The following is a 19,223-nucleotide window of genomic DNA, read 5'->3' on the forward strand; positions in this document are numbered from 1 at the left end:
ATCGCTCCTTCTTGGGAGAAACCGAGTCGTGATGTAGGCTCTAAACACAAAACCACGTCTTCTGTTTCTCAGTTGCCTTTTTTCTTAGTTTCCTTTTTTTTTTTTTTTTTTTTTTTTTTTTACTTTCTGATAATCAAGTGAGAGCCTCTGAAGGACCCATGGAGGATACAGAGAGAATCCCACAGGGAAACCACAGCGCCCGCGAGGGCCCGCCCGCCACACGCCCTCTGGCCTCCCCTCCTTTGCATAAGCGCGTTGTTGCTCTAGAGGCTGGGGTCACGCGGAACCGTCTAGAGGCCCCGTTCTCTTCCAGCGAGTCGCACATCTGTCATGAACATTTCAAATACCGTTAACTGTCCTTCTACAACATTTTAATGGCTTCACGCTAGTCCGTGATCGCGAGGTTATGATAGCATCATAATTTATTTAAGCAACACCCGCTGTCCTGTGGTTAATATCATCTACTTACCGATTGTGCCCGTGGCTTGTCCACACCACCGGACGGGGGCCTCCCAGGTCAGGGGGTTTCCACGTGAGGTTCGTATTGGAGATCGCTAGAGGCGCGCACGCCAAGTGCAGCCGAAGCAGAGCCCCCACAGCCTTCGGTCCCCTGACAGTGACGCGGACGAGAGCAAAGCCCACCCCAGGAGCTCTGCTTCTCCAGAGCCGTGTAAGAGCATCGAGTGGGAAAGGGGCTGCTAGGCTATGCACGGAGCGGGCTGCGGGCTTGGCCCAGTGGCAGGTGGGCATCCCAAGTCACTGGCTGGAGGCCCACTTCTCTGGCCGGTCCTGAGTCAAAGCCGGGATAAAAACTGGGGAAGCTCTCAGCTACTGATCAAGTCCCCACAGTTCTGGGCCAATGGTTGTGGGATGACTGTTTGGCTTCCTGGATTGTTACTAGAGATAGAGGGTCTGACTTCCTCCAGGCCTGACCTGCAGGGAGCTGCTACCTCCCCCAGTGGTTCCCGCAGGCGGTGGGCGGCCCCCGGGCTGGTTCCCGCGGGCGGTGGGATAGAGTTCTGTCTGCGCCCCGGTTGGCTGCTGGGAGGTGTGTGTTCCGTCTCTCAGTCACGTCTTGGCAGAACCACAGCACAATATCCCAGCCAGGATGTTGGAGTTGACGAAATCAAGATACAGAATGTTCCATCCCGGGGAGGGGGGGCCCACATGCCGGGATTTAACAGTCACACCCACCCGCGCACCAGGGACTTTGTTCATCTGCTTTGCACGCAGACGTGCGATGCTGAACATGGTGCTTGGCCCGCGGTAGATATTTAATAAATATCTGTGGAGGATTTGGGGCTTTGCTCTCAGGATCCGAGCCAGCACGGTGGCTGGGGGCACAGACCAATCCTCTGTCGCACGTCGGTGATTCTCCCACAGGATGAATTCCTAGAGGCGGATTTGTCAGGTGGACACGCGTTCAAGGCATTTGGGTCTAGACGGCGAACCACCCCGAAGCAGAGGCCGTGAGCTGCTTAGACGCTGTGGGGGGTGGGGGTGCCCCTTCCCGTATTTCCCTGCCGGTCTCCAGCGTTGTTATTTTTAGAGTGTTTGCCTTTCTGGAACGTGAAAATGCCTGACTTTCATTTCTTGGATCAGTAATAAAGTTGTTGTTGTTGTTTCAAAGAGAAGGAGCCAGACGTGTGTCCGCGGTAAAGTTTTGAGAATCAGGCTCCGCGGCGGGAGCCTGAGCTGAGCAGCCACGGCCGGTGCGTCAGGCGGGGGGGTCCCCGCCGGCTTTTCCGCCGTTGTACCTGCTGATAGTTTCCCGTGACAACGCGCCAGTCTCCACGGGTGTGTTTCATTTCTGCAATCAGAAAAGAATTTCTGGAAGTCTCTCGTTTGGTTTTTTTAAAAGCAGACTCCTGAAGGCAGCAAACAAGCTGGATGCCTGCACGTAAGGCGATGTTGGGACGGGCCCAAAACTGAACGACCAGTCTTGCTGCTGGACATTCAGACCCGAGTCCTGCACACCCAGGACCCAAGGGTGTCTGGAGGGACGCAGGCTGACTGGGCGGGCTCTGGAGACCAAGAGCCTCGGCCACATCCAGCCTGCACTCACTCTGCCTCCAGAACTTGCTCTTCGAAGGCCCCAAATTTGATGCTGAGCCTGAGATTCTAAAGCTTTGGGAATACTCCCCCACCCTGAAACTGATTCCCCGGTTTGCCAGTCGGGGACTGTGGGAGCAGGGACCTCATCAAGGAGCTCATGAGGAAGTTGAGGTCCAGCTGAAATGGGGTTTCTGGATGCGTACAGCCCCTCCCCCGAGCTGTACAGTTGAAACCCGAAGTCCAGTTCAGCCCAAGCTTCAGACAGCAGCTCCCAAGAAAGGATTGCATCAGGGCAGGTGTCCACACTCCCCATGCCCCTGCAGGGCCCCGGAAAGCACGTTGCTCTGGAGCTGGGAACTGAGCTAAAAACACTTGCTCAGCACAAGGACCTCCAGGCCCAAGACTCCAGTGGATCAAGGCAGAGTCAGAACACTGGGTTGCAAGTGACAAAAACTCAAACTAAAACGGCATAAGGTGCAAAGGGAGGTCATGGGCTCGATTATACAAAAATTCTATAGGGTACCTTCCCCCTAATTTTGCCATTGGCCTAAAATTGTTCTTTAAAAAAAAAAAAAAATCTGCTTATTTAAAAATCTTTAGGTAATAGCTTCAGGTGCAGCTTGATCCAGGGGCTTCCTAGGGAGAAGCTGTCACTGGAGTCCCTCTAGAGGCTCTGAGACGGCCCTGTCCTTTAGCCCTTTCATTTGTGGCCAGAAAGTGACCATCGTCCCCAGCCTCACTCACTGACCCTGGCAGACCCAATGGCAGGCACAACATGTTGGAGTCCCAGAAATCCCAGCAAACGTGGTTATTGCTGACTGTGATGGATAAGGTGCCTGTAGCTAAACTGATCACTGTGGCTAGGGGGAGGATGTGCTGACCCAACCAGGGCCTCGCAAGGCAGGGAAGGGACACCACGGGACCTGCAGGTGCCGCCCGCAGAGGGTGGGGCTGTCCTAGTGCTAGTGCCACCACAGAGCCCAGCCCTGCGCATGGTCGGGGAAACAGACACTGAGCTGTGGGGCGGCTCTGGGGCGCAGACAGCCACGTGTCCCACAGGCACCCCTGCACGTAGGCTACCCACCCCTGCATTGCGCACAGCCTCCCCTGCAGGGACTCCTGTCAGCTCCTTTTCTGCGCGTCCCTCAAGCACGTACTCCCGCCTTCCGGAGAGCCGCCCCATGCCCGACCCTGCTCCTTCTCCAGGGGCCTCCGCGTCCCTGCCGCACCACACCCCACGTGCGCTCCGCGGAGCCCCAGCAAACCCTGACAGCCGGGTCTTGAGCCGTGTGGCTCGGGGAGAGGGCGCCGCATTCGCAGTTGGAAAAGCTGATCCCGCGGCCGGCGGCACTCTTCCCTCCTCTCTGGGCCAGTCCCGATGCTCTGGACCTTGAGCTCTGGAAGGTTCCCCTTGGGGAAGTAGGGGCGGCGGGTTTGCTTTCTAGCCCCTCCTCCAACAATGTGGGCTGTGGGAAGGGTGCGCGGTGACCCCATCCCCCGAGAGACCCGGATAGGCTGGCGAGGTCTGCCCGGGGGTGTGCGCGGAGGCGACGGCGGACACAGCAGATGCTCCCATCTGAGATGCATTCTCTGTCCCAGGCACCTATGTGATGACCGTCACGGCCAATGACGCAGACGACAGCACCACGGCCAACGGGATGGTGCGGTACCGCATCGTGACCCAAACCCCGCAGAGCCCATCCCAGAACATGTTCACCATCAACAGCGAGACAGGGGACATTGTGACCGTGGCAGCTGGCCTGGACCGAGAGGTGAGGGGGGGCCTTGTGGGGGCCGGGGGAGGGTGGCCTGGCCCCTGCAGCCCATGTGGGAGACGCTGACCCCAGCCCAGGCTGGGTCCCCCGGAGGCCTGTCTCCTGCAGCGCCTGGCCCGGAGAAAAGAGCTCAACAAAGCCGTTCCTAAGCGTTCAGCGCAGCCCTTTGAGCAAATCCAGGAGCAGGTCCTGCACACGGTTTCCCAGCAGGCGCGGCTGGCGTGAGTGGGGCCGAGGTCCGACCCTTGTGCTGTTCAGGAGGCGACCACAGCGGGGTCCTGGGTTTGGGGGCCGTTAGCGACTGTCTGGGAGCGTGAGGACGCACCCCTGCCTGGAACACCCGTACTGCGTCCGACGCTGGTGTTCCCGCCCTGATGACACGGGACACACAGACGGGCGGCACTTTCCACTCGGGCCAGGAACTGTCAGAGCCAAAGTGACTTATCTGGTGCCACGGACAAGGGCTTCCCAGCTTCACCGGCACCTGTGTTGTACCCCCTTCCCTCACCCCATCCGTGTGGACCCCAGTGTCCACCCCACCCAGCGCCAGACCCTCAGGAGAAGGCAGGGTGAGGAGGCTTTGCTGCGGCGGCGGCCGGAGAGGCGTTTACTCACCGAGTGCAGGGCCGTGCCCAGGCACCGGGCCACATGTTCCCATCTGGGTCAATGACACTGTCCTAGTCACCTGCCTCCGGGACCCCCAGAAGGGTCAGCAGCAGCTCCGGTGAAGGCCCCCGGAGGGCGGCTCTGAGCGCTCTCACTTCCCAGAGGAGTGTCATCTCTCCTGCCTCTGTGCCTCCGTGGCGGCCTCCTGCCTGCGTGGTGACCAGAGGCCGGTCTGCTCTAAAGACTGCATGAGTCAGTTTACCCTTGAAAGTACTTGACTCCTCCCAGCACTGGGAGGAGACCCTGGCTGAGCTCGGAGCAAACAAGTTGTGCTTCTCACTCCCCTGCTCGGGGTTCGTTTGCAGAGCCCTTGGCCACACTCATCTTGATGCCCTTCTGCTTCCCCTCCCCAGAAGCATTGCAGGACTTAGCACCTGGGTCTGGGCGACCTCACCTTGATCCGGGGGCCCAGAGCCGGGACTTTGCCGAGTGTGGGTTTCCAGAGCCCAGCTGCGGCAAGCTGTCACTCCCCAGACTGATTCCCCACACCTGGTGATCCTGGCAGGTTTGGAGATGGGGGCACCAAACACTTCGAGTGTAGACCTCACCCCTGACAAAGCTGCCCCCATCTGCACCTTCCAGATAAATGCCAGGGGGTAGCATGGGAAGTGCCACCCCCGCCACCAGCCCACCCTGTGAAGGCAGCAGGTGCTCTTCTTGGCATTCCTCAATTGTAGGGGGCAGTTGGCGGCGGGCCCGGGGGCAGAAGCGTCACACGAGAGAGAATTTATGCAACCTCGTGGCTCAGCACACTGCAGGGTGACCCTCGCCAGCAGCCTGGTCATGAACACATTAGGGGGACACCAGAACCCCAGCCTCAGTGCCCTCTGAGAAATGGGCACAGAGATGCCAGCCTGGAGGGCTCAGCAGAGGGGAGGCATGGGCCCTGGTGGTGGGTGAGGACTGGTGGGGAGGCTCGCCGGGCGGCTCCCGATCAACCGGGTCAGACATATTCTTGGCCCAGTGTTGGTGGAGATGTGCAAGAGGGAGGGGACAGGAACTCGGGCTCCGTGGGTGACTGGGGGACCTCCCAGGGGCCAGGGTAAGCGCCTGCCGCGGCCAGACCAGGCCCTGCAGTCGGGGACTGGACAAGGGACTGCTCCCCCAGCTCCCAGAAGGCTGCTGCCATCAGCTGGGGCGGTGGGCCGCAGCCTGTGACGGACGCTGCGCGGAAGGCCGTCAGAGAGGTCCGAACAGGAACAAACACGCCGCGTCCTCCTTCCTTGTTTAGCAAATCCCGACAAAGGTGCTGAGTGAGGCGCAGGCGACAGAGAGCTGGGGAGACGGGCCGCTCCCCGCCGAGGCCGCGGGGGCTGGGGGTGGGAGCAGAACCGAAATGAAGGTGCTGCAGGTGGCGCAGGGGCTTGCCCGCACAAAGTCATGTGCTGATGAGATGCTCTCACAATGGAGAAATCAGGGGAGTCTTCTCAGAGGAGGTGACCTTGCTCTGAACCTTGGGGGCTGGTAGAACTGGTCCTATTTGTTGCCCTTTGGGAGGAATGACCGGCACCCACTTCTCCCGAGGGACGGGCAGCACACATGCAACTGGTCACAAGCAGTCACAGACGCCGCTCAGCAGGGTCCTTCCTTTGGTCAAAAACCTCGGGCCATCTGGCTGGCTCAGGCCGTTGGGCATCTGACTTTGTCTCAGGTCGTGACTCACGGGTCCTAGCTTCGAGCCCCACGGCTGGCCCCACACTCAGCAGGGAGTCCGCTTGCGCCTCTCCCTCTTCCCACTCCAACCTCTGCCTCCGGGCCACACGTCTTCTCTGGGTGTCTCTCTGCGTCCCCTCTTCTTATGGGGACACCAGTCATGGGACTTAGGGTTCATCCTAGTCCAACGTGACTTCACCTTAACTCACAAAGACCCTATTTCCAAATCGGGTCACATTCTGAGGTCCAGGAGGACATGAATTTGGGGGAGACACTAGAGGCCTGACCCGCCTGTCTTGGGGTTCCTAATTGTAATGGGCGTCTTCGAACTCAGGGATGATGAGGAGGCGGCCTTGTGAGAGCGGGGTCTGGGTAGCCCCCTGCCACGCACAGTCATTTAAATTTCAGGCTTTACCATTACATAGAATCGGTCCTCACCTCTGCCAGCCACGTGTTAGGTGCCCCACAGCCTGGGCAGCATCCCGGGACCCACCCTTGGTGGCCCCATGTCCGCGGGCCCTCTGCTCCGTGTTCCCATGGGGCTGCCGGCCTCACGGAGCCCCCAGAGACACAGATGCTCATGAGCTCGCCTGAACTGTGACGAGAGGCTGAAGGAGGGGCAGTCCTCCCCTTGGGGTTCCCGGGGTACACCGCGGTCCTCAGCCTTCGGCGGGTGGCAGACGTGCGGGGGGCGGGGGAGGGGGAGTCGGGCTCTCTCGCCAGCCCGGACCTCAGAGCTCCAGGCCCCACCATCTCCACCAGGCTTCAGTGCTGGTGACCCCGCGCGCCCCCGGCCCCCGACTCCGGCCCCAGCGAAGCCTCGCCCTCCACAGAGGGCTTCTGTTCCGTATTTCACGAGCTTGGACTTCAGGCGCCGGAGACAGAGGGGCGGGCGGGGTCCATCCGGCTCCGCTCTCACCTGCTCTGTCCGACGCCATACACCTCCCCCCACCGCAGGACCGGCTCAGAGGTAAGAGGCGTTTTCGGAGCCTCTGTCCGCACGACCCGTCTGGCTGCAGAAGGAGGCAAGGCCTCCCAACCAGCAGAAAGCTCGGAGACGCTGCTGGCTCTTGGCCGCAGAGGCCGGGCTCCGGAGGGCGGGCTTCCGTTCCCTTCGGACCCGCTCGGCTGCGCAGGGAGGGGCGGTGGGGGCCTGCCTGGTTTTCGTCTGTTCATGAAGGAGCAGGCGGCTTCAGGCCTCGGACTGACCTCCTGCCGCCGAGTCTCAGCCCCTCCTCACCCAGCAGGAGGCCTTCCGTGGCCTCCTTTCTCACTTGCAACAAAATCCAGAGTCTTCCCCTCGGCCCCAGAGCCCGGCTCCGTCTCGCAGTTTGCTCAGCCCAGCTCTGTCCACGCGGGGCCCGCGCAGCCACACATGGCCTGTATCGGGCCCCGGCAGCCTTGTCCTTCAGCTCGAAGCCAAGTCCTCCGTCCTCTCTTGACCTCCTTCAGCCCCGAGAATGGACTGTGGAGATCTGAAGCCACGCACTTTCTCAGGGGACTGATGGGTGCAGAATCCCCCAGAGGAGCTACGTGGTTCCCTCCCGCCTCAAGCGGAGAGAGCCCACGTACCTCAGTCAAGACAGCCCCCCAGCCCAGGCCCCTCCCGTCCTGTCGGAGCCCCCGCGCCACTGTGTACCCCGTATGCCCCACCCTCGCTCCCCACGCCTGGCCGCAAGTCCTGTGACCCTGATGTAGGACGGGCCCGCAAGCACTCCGCGGTCCAGCCTCTGCCCTGTGTTCTCGGGAACTTCTGGAATGCACCAAGCTGCCCACTGCTCAGGCCTGGATACCGTGCAGGCCCTGCTGCGGGTCTGCCGCCTCCTCTGCCTCTCAGCCCCGTCCCACCCAGGGGCCTGGGGCTCCCCTTCGGGCCAGCTGCCTCAGGGTCTGCTCAGCGGCCAAGGGCCCCTCGCCGGCTGCCCCTCCCGCCTCCCTCCCAGAGCAGATGGTCTCTGAATCTTGAACGAGTCAAGTGAAATAATTAGACACAAGCTGTCTGCGCTAATTAGCACGTCCGCAGACCACAGGTTGTGATTGTCCGGAGACAGCTGGTGGACACTCCCTGCCGCTGCCGGCACAGCCTTGTGTGCGCACCAGGCCTGCATGGACCCCAGCTGGGGAAGCGAAGGTCCCTAGACAGAAGGAGCGGCGTGGGGTCTGCAGGAGGGAGCCAGCGCCGGAGACACGCCAGGCACCCTAGCACCTTGAGCCTATGCCGCCTGCAGCTCCCACCCAGCTTCCCGCTCCTCCAGTGCTGAGGACCGGCCCACCCCTCCACTGCCTCGTTGGGCCTCTCTCCTGTCCCCAGGTGCTTGAGGCCCCAGTTCTTCCTGTCTTACCAAACACCACCCTCAGGGAGGCCTCTGTGGTCACTCTGCTCGCGACCCGTGCCCTCCTCCTCCCTGAACCAGGCAGGTTCTTTTCCCCCTGCTCAGAGGAGACTGTACGTGAGCTCACTGGCTCCTTTACTGCGAGTTCCCCTCCCGACACAAGCTCTGGAGGGCAGGCCCAATCTGTTCAGGCACCACTGACTGTCCAGTGCTCGGCTGGGTGCCTGAGGCACTGGAGCGGCTCAAGAAATGTGTGGAGAGATCAGAGGGGTGCGCATGACAAGGGCAGGACCGGCAGACGGGCAGACCCAGGGGCAGGGAAACAGCTGTGACCCCTGCCACCTTGAGCTCGAAGAGATCAATATTTGCTTTGACTTTTGCTTCACAGCTACCGAGCCCTCCAACCTAGGTGTCCTCACTCTTCGGGGACTTTTATACTAGATTGCTATAGTCCATGAAAGATCATACCCAAAATTTTATACTAAAGTGTGAATGGCTGATAGAGGCAGGACAAGATGGCTTGCTGTCCCACCGGCGGGTGGACCCTCAGGCCACTGGGCCCAGGCCCCGGGGCTCCAGCCCTGCAGAAAGCTCATGTTTCCCCACGAGACACCTGCACAAGTCTGCACATTTCCCCTCGTCTCCCTGTGAGAACACTGATCCCCACGACCCAGGGAACAGTAGCATCCTGGGGGAGAAACACTGCAGATGACCTTGGAGACAGCATCTGGGTGGCAGAGCGAGCTGTCTTGACAAAGCCAAAATCCACAAACAATTGCCACCGTGTCTAATTAGGCAGAGCTGTGTAGACAGAGCATTCTCACATAACTAACATGTCAGGAGAGGCCTCCTTAAGGTTGGGGGCGGGGGCGGGGGGGGGGCTCTGGTGTCTCCTGTGTGCCCAGTCAGAGATGCCCTGCCGCTGACCCGCTCCCCTGCACGCTCCCTGCACGTCCCCCATTACAGTGGGTTAGAGCGACCAACCCCGCGAGGACAGCTTTCCGCTCCTGCCCCCGTGGCTGTGCCACGGGTGTCTCAGATCCGCCACTGCCTACCCTGGCAGAGATCCCTGGGTCACTGGGCACCCCACCACAGGCTCCCTGTCCCCACACGCTGACCCTCGCCAGTCCGCTTCCTCGACTTGAAATGTGTCCTGACACAAATGGGACGAGTGTCTCGTGGCCTCGCAGGGTTTTAGGAGCAAGAGCAGAACCGTCCTGTCATCCTGGAGACCCTCCAGCGGAGGAGGATTCGCCCAGGGCGCCCCAGGAAGCACCAGCGCGACGCCCCTCGCGGCCACTGGCATGGACCGGGTGCGGCCGTCCCCCTGCTCGGCTTCAGGGAGCGTCCGGCAGCGGCGGGCCCCGCGCGTTCCCCTCCCGAGCGGCCGGACACACGGACACATGGAAACCCCGACCCCTGGGGGAGGCCGGCGGCGGCGGACGGTCCGCGCTGGCTTTCAGGGCTGCTCCGGAGCCCCGTGCGAGCTCCCAGCGCCGGCCTAGTCGGCAGGGTCGGGGACGGTGGACACCCCGGAAAGGCCAGCAGAGCAGACAGGAAGGGACGAGCCCCGCCCGGCCTCTGTGCTCCTGGGTCGCGCGGGGGCGGCCGGCCGGGGGGGCGCGGGCGGCGGGGCCCCAACACGCACACGGGGCGGGCGCCCCGCTCGATCCCCAGACGCCAGGCGAGACGGCAGAGCCCCCCGCGAGCCCGAGCCACGCGGTGGCCTCTTCCCACGAGAACAGCTGGAGCGTCCTCTTGTCGCAGCCGCGCGGCGGGGGACACGGACCGCACCTCCAGGAAAGCAGCAGCCCCGCCCCCGGAGCTCCGCCCCCTGGAACTCTGCCCCCGGGCTCCGCCCCCAGAGCACCGCCCACTCCCCGCCCCTCGAGCTCCGCCCCCTGGAGCTCCGCCCCCTGGAACTCGGGAGGGGGGGGTTGCACAGGTTGGTCCTGCGTGCACAGGCCGGGGCTGCGTTCCCCGCGTTACACACGAGCCGTGCTGACGGACACCGCACCCTCAACGTGGGAAACACCCTTCTCCCGGTTATCTGTGCTTGGCATCGGCCAGACCCTCTCCTGGCCTCTGTTCCGCCCCTACATCTGTCCTCACTCAACAGCCAGGCGATCCTGTCCACGCAGAGATCTGACCCTCCGTCTTCTCAGACCCTCCTGTGGCTTCCTGTGTCCCCCGCAGTGACGTCCAACGGTAGCTTCTGCTCCTTCGCCACCCTCTGGCTCACCCTACCCTTGCTCACTGGCCTACCTTCCCTGCCACACAAGAGTGCCTGCCCCAGGGCCTTTGCACTGGATGTTCCCTCTGCTGAAAACATACCTCCCCTGGATACCCACCAGCTGGCTCATCAAGCATCTCCTTAGCAGAGAAGCCTTGTCTGGCCAGCTTGTATCAACCAGCAGCCCTCACACCCCCAGGCCCTCCGCCCCCTCTCCCGCCTCCCTTACCTACACAGCCCTTGATGGGACAGGTATTGTTTATTTATTGGCTGTCTCCTCCCCTAGAGCCCTGCTTCTCAACCAGGGTAATTCCCTCCCCACAGCAGGGACACTGGAAGTCTGGGGACAGTTTCGGTTGCCTCAGCTTGGGGGAGATGCCACAGTGCCCAGGACAGCCCCACCCAGAGAACGATCCAGCCCCACAGATCGCTTGGCTTCCAGAACTAGGGCACATGGCTGCTCGTTGGGCAGGTGTGAGGTGTGTGTGCATGGCCATGCCTGTCCCAGCCCTGGGCAGCACAGATGCTATATCTGTGGGTGGCCTGGAGGGGCCCCGAAGAGAAGGCACGCCAGGATTCAGGGACCAAGGCAGCCCCATCTCCCTGGACAGGACACCCATTCTCATTCTTCCCAGAGTCTCCAACCCCTCAATCCCCAGTGATCATTCCTGAGAGCTCATCTCTTATCTGGCCCAGCAGAGGAAGGGGGAGATAGGCCAGGGGGGTGGGCACCAAGCAGCCCGCTCACCCAGCACTGCAGATCAGCACCCGGAGCCCTTCCCGCCTCACTCCCCACGCCGACCGCGAGGGAGGACGCCATCCCGGCCATGCTGGCGTTTCCTCTTGATTCACCCAGGTCTGCCGCTTCATGCAGCAGAAAGCAAACCCGGTGGTGGGGGACGAGGAGACAGGCGTGCACTGAGGCTTGTCGGGGGCACCGCAGCATCACGCAGCCCCGGGCGGGGCAGGCGTCCTCAGGCACCCCGAGTGTGCGGAGAGCAGTGAGGCACTGCTCCACCTGCTTCCAGGGCCATTTCATCCCCCCAAAATGACTGTCCCCACTAGCAGGCACTCCCGCCTCCCAGCCCCCGGCCCCTGGCGACCACTATTCCACCATCTCGATGGACAGGCCAGTGACGGACGTTTCATGTCAGGGGTCCCGGGAGACTGTGGCTTCATGTCTACTCCCTCAGCCCTGTGCCGTCGAGGTCCGTCCACGGGGTAGTGCGTGTCCCGCCTCGTCCCTTCTAGCACCGTCCCGAATGGTGCATGAGTGTCTACTCCCTCGTGGCCGGACGCACAGGTGGAGTGTCCCCACCAGTGGCTGTGGTGACCATGCGGCAGTGAGGCCTGGAACAAGCATTTGTCTGGACCTTGTCCAGCTCACTCGGGCCAGGGCCAGGCGCGGGGTCACTGGTCTCGCAGTGAGTGAGTGCTCAGGACCTACGGCCCGTTTGCCTCAGCGCCGTGACCCCTCTTCCCACAGCGGCTGCCCCAGGCGCCCTCCTGCTGGCTCCCAGGGTCAGATCAGACACCCGGGTGCTGAGCGACAGGAGCTCTAAGTGCAGGAGGGAGGCCCTGAGTTGACTCACTTCTCAGCTCCCGCAGTGACAGCAGTGACAGGCAGGAAAGCGGGAGGGGGCACGTGGCCCAGGGCAGGAGCCTCAGGACACTGGCATTGACCCAGCGAGGAGGAGAACCCCACCCTCGGTCAGGGAGGAGGGACCCGACAGGTTCTATGCATTGCATTGTGGACACCAGGCTCTCAGCCTCGGTCTACACCCACCTTCCAGCCGCCAGCCCGCTGCAGAGGACCCGCTGCTGATGCCCAGTGTGGGCAGGAAGACATGCTTCTAGCCGGGCAGGTGACACGGCCCCGGGAGCGGGGACACCATCCTCAGACGGGGTGGCAGCCCAGGCTCCACCAGCACGTGGGCGTCCAAGCCGCAGGGCCACGCGGGAAGCTTTGAAGCTTTTCTAGGGCAGGTCAGCCAGCTGCATTATTGATGGATGTTCTGAAAAATTTAAATGCTGAGCTATGGGGAGGAAGCGAAAACCCCAGGGACCACCACATGCGGTTTTCTTCCCTTCTCTTGAACTTGAAAATGGGCAGATCATGTTTTAATGAACTCATTGCGGCACTGCTGCTGAGCGGGCAGAGCAGGGCTTCCCCGGGGCGGCAGGTGGGCTGGCCGGAGGGGCAGCTGCACACCGGTGAGAGCGACTGTCGCCAGCTGGCCTCCCGTGGGAGAGGCTCCAGAGGCCCAGGCTCGCCCCCTCTCCCCGCAGCCACCTCCTTCCAGCTCCACTGCGGGCTGTTTCGGAGAGCAGAAGCCCACTGCCCGTGGAGAAGACCGCGGTGGGTCCAGAGCTGGATCCGGAGTCATCTCTGTCCCAGGAGAGCCGGGCAGCAGGCTTCAGGGACTCCAGATGGCCAGGCCCCAACCACACTGTCCAGCAGCCATGCCCCCCCCAACAAGGCTCGGTTCAATTCACCACAAAGCAGGGAGGCCTGCACCCCTGCACCCCAGGAGCTGCTGGGAGGTAGAAGCGCCACAGCGAAGGTGGTCTGTGGGGTCACCACGGTGCTAAATCAGCTCTGAACACTGTCCCGCGCTCCGTCGGGCCCCAGCTGGGCCTCACGTAAATGAAATACGCCTTGGGCCGAGAAACAAGTTTAATCGATCCGTGGAACCTCTGAGTACACCGGACCCTCCTGCTAGGCCGTGGGTGGACGGTCACGTACAGGTACCTGCGTCCAGGACTCCAGCAACCGGCCGCCTCCCTATGCGTCCAGGACACCCACGACCAGCCACCTCCCTCAGGATCCACACGCCACTCCAGAGGGGATTTGGTACAAGAGAGAAGGTGACCGTCCCAAAATCCAGGTGTCGGCAGGGCTGGTTCCGTGCGGAGGGTCGTCAGAAGCACGCCGCGCGCCCTCCAGCCTCTGGGCTGGCCGGCACTCCTGGACACCAGGGCTTGTGTCCCCACCCCTCGCCTCTCTGCACTCGCCTCAGCTGACCTCCAGCCAGAGCACCCGTCGTGGCCTCGGGGCCTGCCCTCCTCCAGGACGGCCTCCCCTTCCCTCCGTCTGCAGAGCCAACTCGGACCCCATCCCAGGCCCCCGCCCCCACCCTGCCTGCTGTGCTTTGTCCTCTGGCTGCTCTGGGGACCCCTCGCAGCCTGAGGGGGTGGGGTCAGCCTCAGGGGTGTCCCCAGTGTCCAGCCCCTCCTGCGCCCAGCTCCTGCAGTCCTCCGGGCTGGAACTGTTCACGCCACACCCTCCCCCACCTCACCGCTGTCCTCAAACCAGGCCAGTGCTTGGCCCAGCTGGAAACAAGCTGAAGGGGCTTGTGGCCCAGAGCTATGCCCGTGGACGGTCACCCATGCCTGGAGGGAGTGGCCTTGTCCCCACGTCAGGTTCTAGATGGCAGAGAGCGTGGCGAACATCACGTACGGGGCTCTGGCGGCCCCGCCTGTGAGGCGGCAGCAGGCAGGCGGACCCGCCATGCTGATGCGGAGAAGAAAAGCAGCGTCTCCGGGAAGACCAGGTGTGGGGTAGGGAAGGCAGGTCCGGGGGGGGTCCGGGTGTAGGAGGCGAGCAGGGGTTGTGCGGGTGGCTTGGTTTCCCACTGAGGAGGAGGAAAGGCCTGGCCGGTGGGAAGGGGCAGAGTTCGGGGCAGACGGAGTGGCCCTCAGCGGCCCTGGGGTGGGAACGTGCTGGAGAAGCAGCAGAGTTGGGGAGGGGAGAGGCTGGGGGGAGGGGGCAGAGTCGCTGCCGCTTCTGGAACTGGCAGGCCTCTGCTTCCGCCGGGAACGGAGCCAGGCCAGGCGTTAGCCGGGGAGCAGGGGAGCCATTGGCTGTAACTGGACCAGCCAGGGGACCGGGTGGCCGATCAGCCTGTCATAGTGCTTGTCTCTGGGCCTCAGTTTCTCCTCTTTGTCGCGGGAGGTGATGGGGAGGCCCCTCCAGCAGAGACATTTCCTGGCTCGCAGATGCCCTTTGAGGGCTGGGCCTAGTTACTCACGGGGAGACCTTTCAAGCCACGCCCTTGTGTTTGGGACTGGTTCCTGTTAGGGCCGCGGACTGGCAGCTGCGCGAACCTCGTTTCTGGTGTGTGTATTGAAGCCCAGGAAAGCCTTCGGCGCAAGGGGTAGTTTGACGACAGAGCCTCGCGCAGGGCTCGGCCTGGGTCGGGGTCCCCTGCGGGCCCACGGATGAGGATGGCCAGGCGTGGCCTGAGATCACAACAGTACCGTGGTGGCCCCGGTGGGACCTCGGGTGTCGAGGTCCAGGGATCTGTCCTGCAGGGTGGCCCCGGGGAGTGGGGTGGGCGTCGCTCCCACATCACCGGCCCCTGCAGGCACTGGGTCCCCCGAGAGCACAGGCGGGGACCTCCTGGAGCGCCCGCCGTGGGCTCAGCACAGAGCCCATCGGAGCCCGAGTCCCAGCCCCCGCAGGGCCGACGCAACAGGGCGCTGACAACACCTGGGGCGCACGCGGCCGCCGGCAGGGATGGCAGCAGGTCACGGACACAGACGGGGACGTCCACGTGCAGGAAGGACGCTGCTGAGATTCTCGGCACCAGAGACAAAGTCGGCCACAGGAGGGAGAAGATCTGATTAAACAAGAGAACGTGGGGTGAGACGGGGAAACCACCTCCAAAGCTGGCTGCCCGCCGCCCCGTCTGAAAATCAGACTTGGTTCCGCTGTCCTCCCCGGGGAGGGCACGGCGGGGACGGAGCCGCGGCCCGCGTCAAGCACAGAGGGAACGAGGTTTCGGGGGCAGGACCGCTCGCCGAGGCCTGTGGCGACCTGGGGCTCGGATGCAGTGTGCCGCCGCACGGGGGCGGTCCCCAGCACGACAAGGCAGCGTCCCTAGAGGAGGTGGAGCTGTGACGGGGGACAGGGAGCCGCTTCGAAGCCCGGAAGGCAGGGGCGCCATCTTCCCACCTCGGGCGGAGCACGGGTCAGGCCTGCTGCGTTTCTGAACGGCGTTGGGCCTGCGGGCGAGGGGGAGTCCCGCGCGGGCCGCTGTCCTGTCGGGGGCAGCCCCGCTCTCCGTGCGCCGTCCACCCACATCCAGAAAGAGTCTCCGCCGTGTGGCTGTGTGGGCTCCCCTGGCTCCGTCTGTACTGTGTGAGCGACAGAGACCTGAGAGCGGGGAGTCCCCTGGGGAATCCCCACCGCCGCCCCCTGCCTCCCAGGGTGCTGTGAGGCCCTGGGGTGATGGTGCCCCTCAGCAGTCCCGGCTGCGACATGAGGCTGTGTGCTGGGCCGGCTTCCCTCGGACACACGTTCCCGCCGCTCGCACCGCCCGGGTCCCGGGACCGGGTCCCGCATCGGGCTCCCTGCTCAGCGGGGAGCCTGCTTCTCCCTCTGCTGCTCTGCTGCCGCTCCCCCTGCTTGTGCTCCGTCTCTCCCAAATAAATAAACCCTTAAAAGAAAAAAAAAAAAAGAACCAGCTCTGAGCACTTGCAAGGGAAAGACTCGACCCCTTCCTGCGTCCCTCGCGCCGGGAACAGATGAGAGGTTGTCGGCCGCCTCCGACAGAGCGGCTCACCTGACGCCCAGGACCGGTGGCTGGAAGGAGGGAGGAAGAGGCCGAGGCAGGACGGACGGACGGACGGACGGACGGACGGCGGGGGGCGGGGGTGTGGATGACGGTGGGGCGTGGAGGAGCGGGTCCGTGGAGGGCGGGCCAGTGGAGAGCCTGTTGGGCGGAGGGAGGCACGGGGGGGTGGCCGGAGGGGCGGCGACAGAGGGAGGAGCATGGGGAGAGATGAAGATTGATTTTTTGAGAGAAAACTTTTGAAACGGGACGCAGCACCAGGCAGAGAGCTGTTTCTATGATTTTTTCATGTCTCCTTGGTTGCAAGCTCTACCATTTTCCCAAACGTCAGCTGTGGTGGACATGTGCTCAGTCCCGTCACGAACAGTGCTGGAGGCCTCCCGTGGGCCGGACAGCAGGCCAGAGTCCCGTCCACGGCCCCCCGCGGGTGGGGACCGCCCCGCCGCCCTCCGCTCGCGTCTGGCACCGGGGGACCTGCTGAGGGGCCCTGTCCCTGAGGGTGCTTCCCCGCGACCCAGCCCCCAGCTAGGCGTCCCTTGCAGGAGAGACCCAGGGGCCACGGAGAAGCGGAAATGACAGCCAGGGGGAGGCAGTGGGGGAGGCTGGGGCAGGGGCAGAGCCCCGCAAGCCCCCGCACACCCGGCCCCGGTCGCGTGGGACTGTGGGCTCGACCGGTGAGCGGAGTCTAGGTGAGAAAGCGTGTGGCGCTCCTGAGCCCCGAGCCCCACCCCCACCCCGAGCCCAGCCAGACCGCCCGCCTGGCCCGGCCCCGTGCACCCTGTCACCTCCAGGCAGCACATCCCTGCTCTTCCAGAACCTGCCTGCTTTCCCCAGCCCTTACTCCCCGAAAAGTTCGTGGCGTCCCTGCCAAGCCTGCCCTCGAGCTTCCTGGCTGACTCTGCCTGGCGTTGGGGCCCAGGACGACACGCATCTTCTGCAAAAGGGCCCCACGGTCCATGTCTCCGCTCTGCGGGCCATGTGGTCTCACCGCCACTCACCCATTGTGCAAAACCAGCGCAGGGTGTAGATGAGTAGACGTGGTCCTGCACCAGCACAACTTTACTGCCAGAACTAAGCAGCGGCAGGTAGATGTGGCCCGTGGCCTTAATGAGCTGACCTGACCCGTCCTATACACGCGTCGGACCGTGTGATTTCCCTCAAAGTGACTCCCAGCCACCCACAAATACCCAGAGGTCGTGTCAGGCCTGCGGGACCTCGCAGTCCGTCTCACCGTTCCTCGGCCTGTGCGTTGTCACCGATGCTCACGTAGGAACGTTTAACGCACGTTCTCGGAGCACCTGCTCTGTGCTGGGCGTGGCCGTCGGCTCTGGGGACACGGGGTGAGTGGGGCAGTGGCGGTCTCCCAGAGCTCAGTTTGGGGAGGGACAGAGAGGATGATGAAGTGACAGCACGGGACCAGACAGTCAGAACTGGGGTGGGAGCCACAGCCGCAGAGACCAGTCAGAGGGCAGGTGACGGGGGCCTGGCCCGTCTGCGGGAGTCTCCCTCTCTCCAAGTGTCCGTCCCTGGTTTTCTGAGCCCCAGGCCGGACGGTGCTCTCCAGGGACCCCCATTCTCCTCCCTTCTGTCTTGGCACCAAACACCATCTGTACCTACCACAGCCGGGCCCTGCGGTGAAGGCGGCCAGGCTTCTCCGTGCAGCGCCGTTGCCCGCAGCCAGCGAAGGAGCAGGTCCTTGCACCAGGACAGTGGCCGAGAGCGGCCAGGGGCCCGGTGTGCCCATCCCGCCCGCAGGGGCCCGGCCTCAGGGAGCGCGCGTTGAGGGAAAGGGGCAGCAGCCTGTAAACTGACACGCCGTGCCTCCCCTTCCTGCCCCTTCCAGAAAGTCCAGCAGTATACCGTCATCGTCCAGGCCACGGACATGGAGGGGAACCTCAACTACGGCCTCTCGAACACGGCCACGGCCATCATCACGGTGACGGATGTGAACGACAACCCGCCAGAATTCACGGCGAGCACGGTGAGTAGTCGCGCGCCTGGGTAGCCGGTGCCGTCAGGGCCGCCGCCCTCCTCACCGTGGGTGCCGGCAGGAGCTTGGCCGACAGCGGCGCGCCCGTGGCCCTGGGCAGCAGGAGGCTGACACGGAGCCCAGCCACCTCAGGAGTCCCCAGCAGGAGGGCGACCGGAGGAGCTGCCAAGGAGGTGGGCTCCGGGGGGGGGGGGGCGGCAGCGGGCAGGGGCTGTGATGCGGCCCCAGGAGGCCTGACCCAGAGCGACCGTTGACGCCCTGAGAAGTGCCCAGGACCGCATGGGCTGGACACTCGGAATCCAGAGCCGAGCAGGGGTGTTGGGGCTCAGCCATGTTTGGAGCACACGTGCGGCTGTGTGCACCGTGGGACCTGCTGGTGGATGCCCGGGTGGGGCCTCGGCCGGGCACGGGCCGGTCCCTGCAGGAGGAGCTGGGCTGTGCTCCACAGCCCACCGCGCACAGAGGCGGAGGGGGCAGGGACCGGCGAGCTCCTCCCCGCAGGCCTGGCCGGTGGGCCGTCGCTGAGCCCCACACCCAGCGGCTCCGGACCAAAGTGACCCAGGGCCCTTGGGGGACATCCAGGTTTGAGCATTCGGAGTCACAGGGACACTGGGAGATTATGGCAGATCCGAGGGTCTCGGGATCGCCTCTCGGAGCCGCCGCGGGAGGGCCGAGGGGACGCGGGGGTGACAGCAAAGACAGTAACAGGCACAGCACAAGCCGCCGGGGGGCCCTCCCCAACAGGCACAGCACAAGCCGCCGCCGGGGAGCCCTCCCCTGCCGAGCTCTAGCCTCCCAACCTGGGCAGGGTCGGGGGAATGCCGAGACTCAGACAGGCCAAGTCACTGGCCCAAAGCCACCCTGCTAGCCTCTCAGTGGGAGCAGCTGGGATTGGACCCCAGAAGCCGCGCTGACTCTGCAACAAGGAGCAGGGAAGGCGGT

At 63.7% G+C, this 19,223-nt stretch overlaps 2 protein-coding genes across 2 annotated transcripts in view; both read left to right on the forward strand.

Annotated features, from left to right (window-relative positions):
• The window catches only part of CDH4 (cadherin 4), a 499,901-nt gene that overhangs the window by 454,505 nt on the left and 26,173 nt on the right, over positions 1-19,223 (forward strand). Inside the window, exons 7-8 of the mRNA XM_059407342.1 lie at positions 3,655-3,827; positions 18,135-18,272. Coding sequence (XP_059263325.1) covers positions 3,655-3,827; positions 18,135-18,272 — 311 coding nt within the window. The remainder of the gene's footprint in view (positions 1-3,654; positions 3,828-18,134; positions 18,273-19,223) is intronic.
• OSBPL2 (oxysterol binding protein like 2) overlaps positions 1-19,223 on the forward strand; it is a 322,355-nt gene that overhangs the window by 48,703 nt on the left and 254,429 nt on the right. The window lies entirely within an intron of this gene.

Source organism: Mustela nigripes, chromosome 7 (assembly GCF_022355385.1).
Source record: "Mustela nigripes isolate SB6536 chromosome 7, MUSNIG.SB6536, whole genome shotgun sequence".
NCBI classification, from domain to species: Eukaryota; Metazoa; Chordata; class Mammalia; order Carnivora; family Mustelidae; genus Mustela; species Mustela nigripes.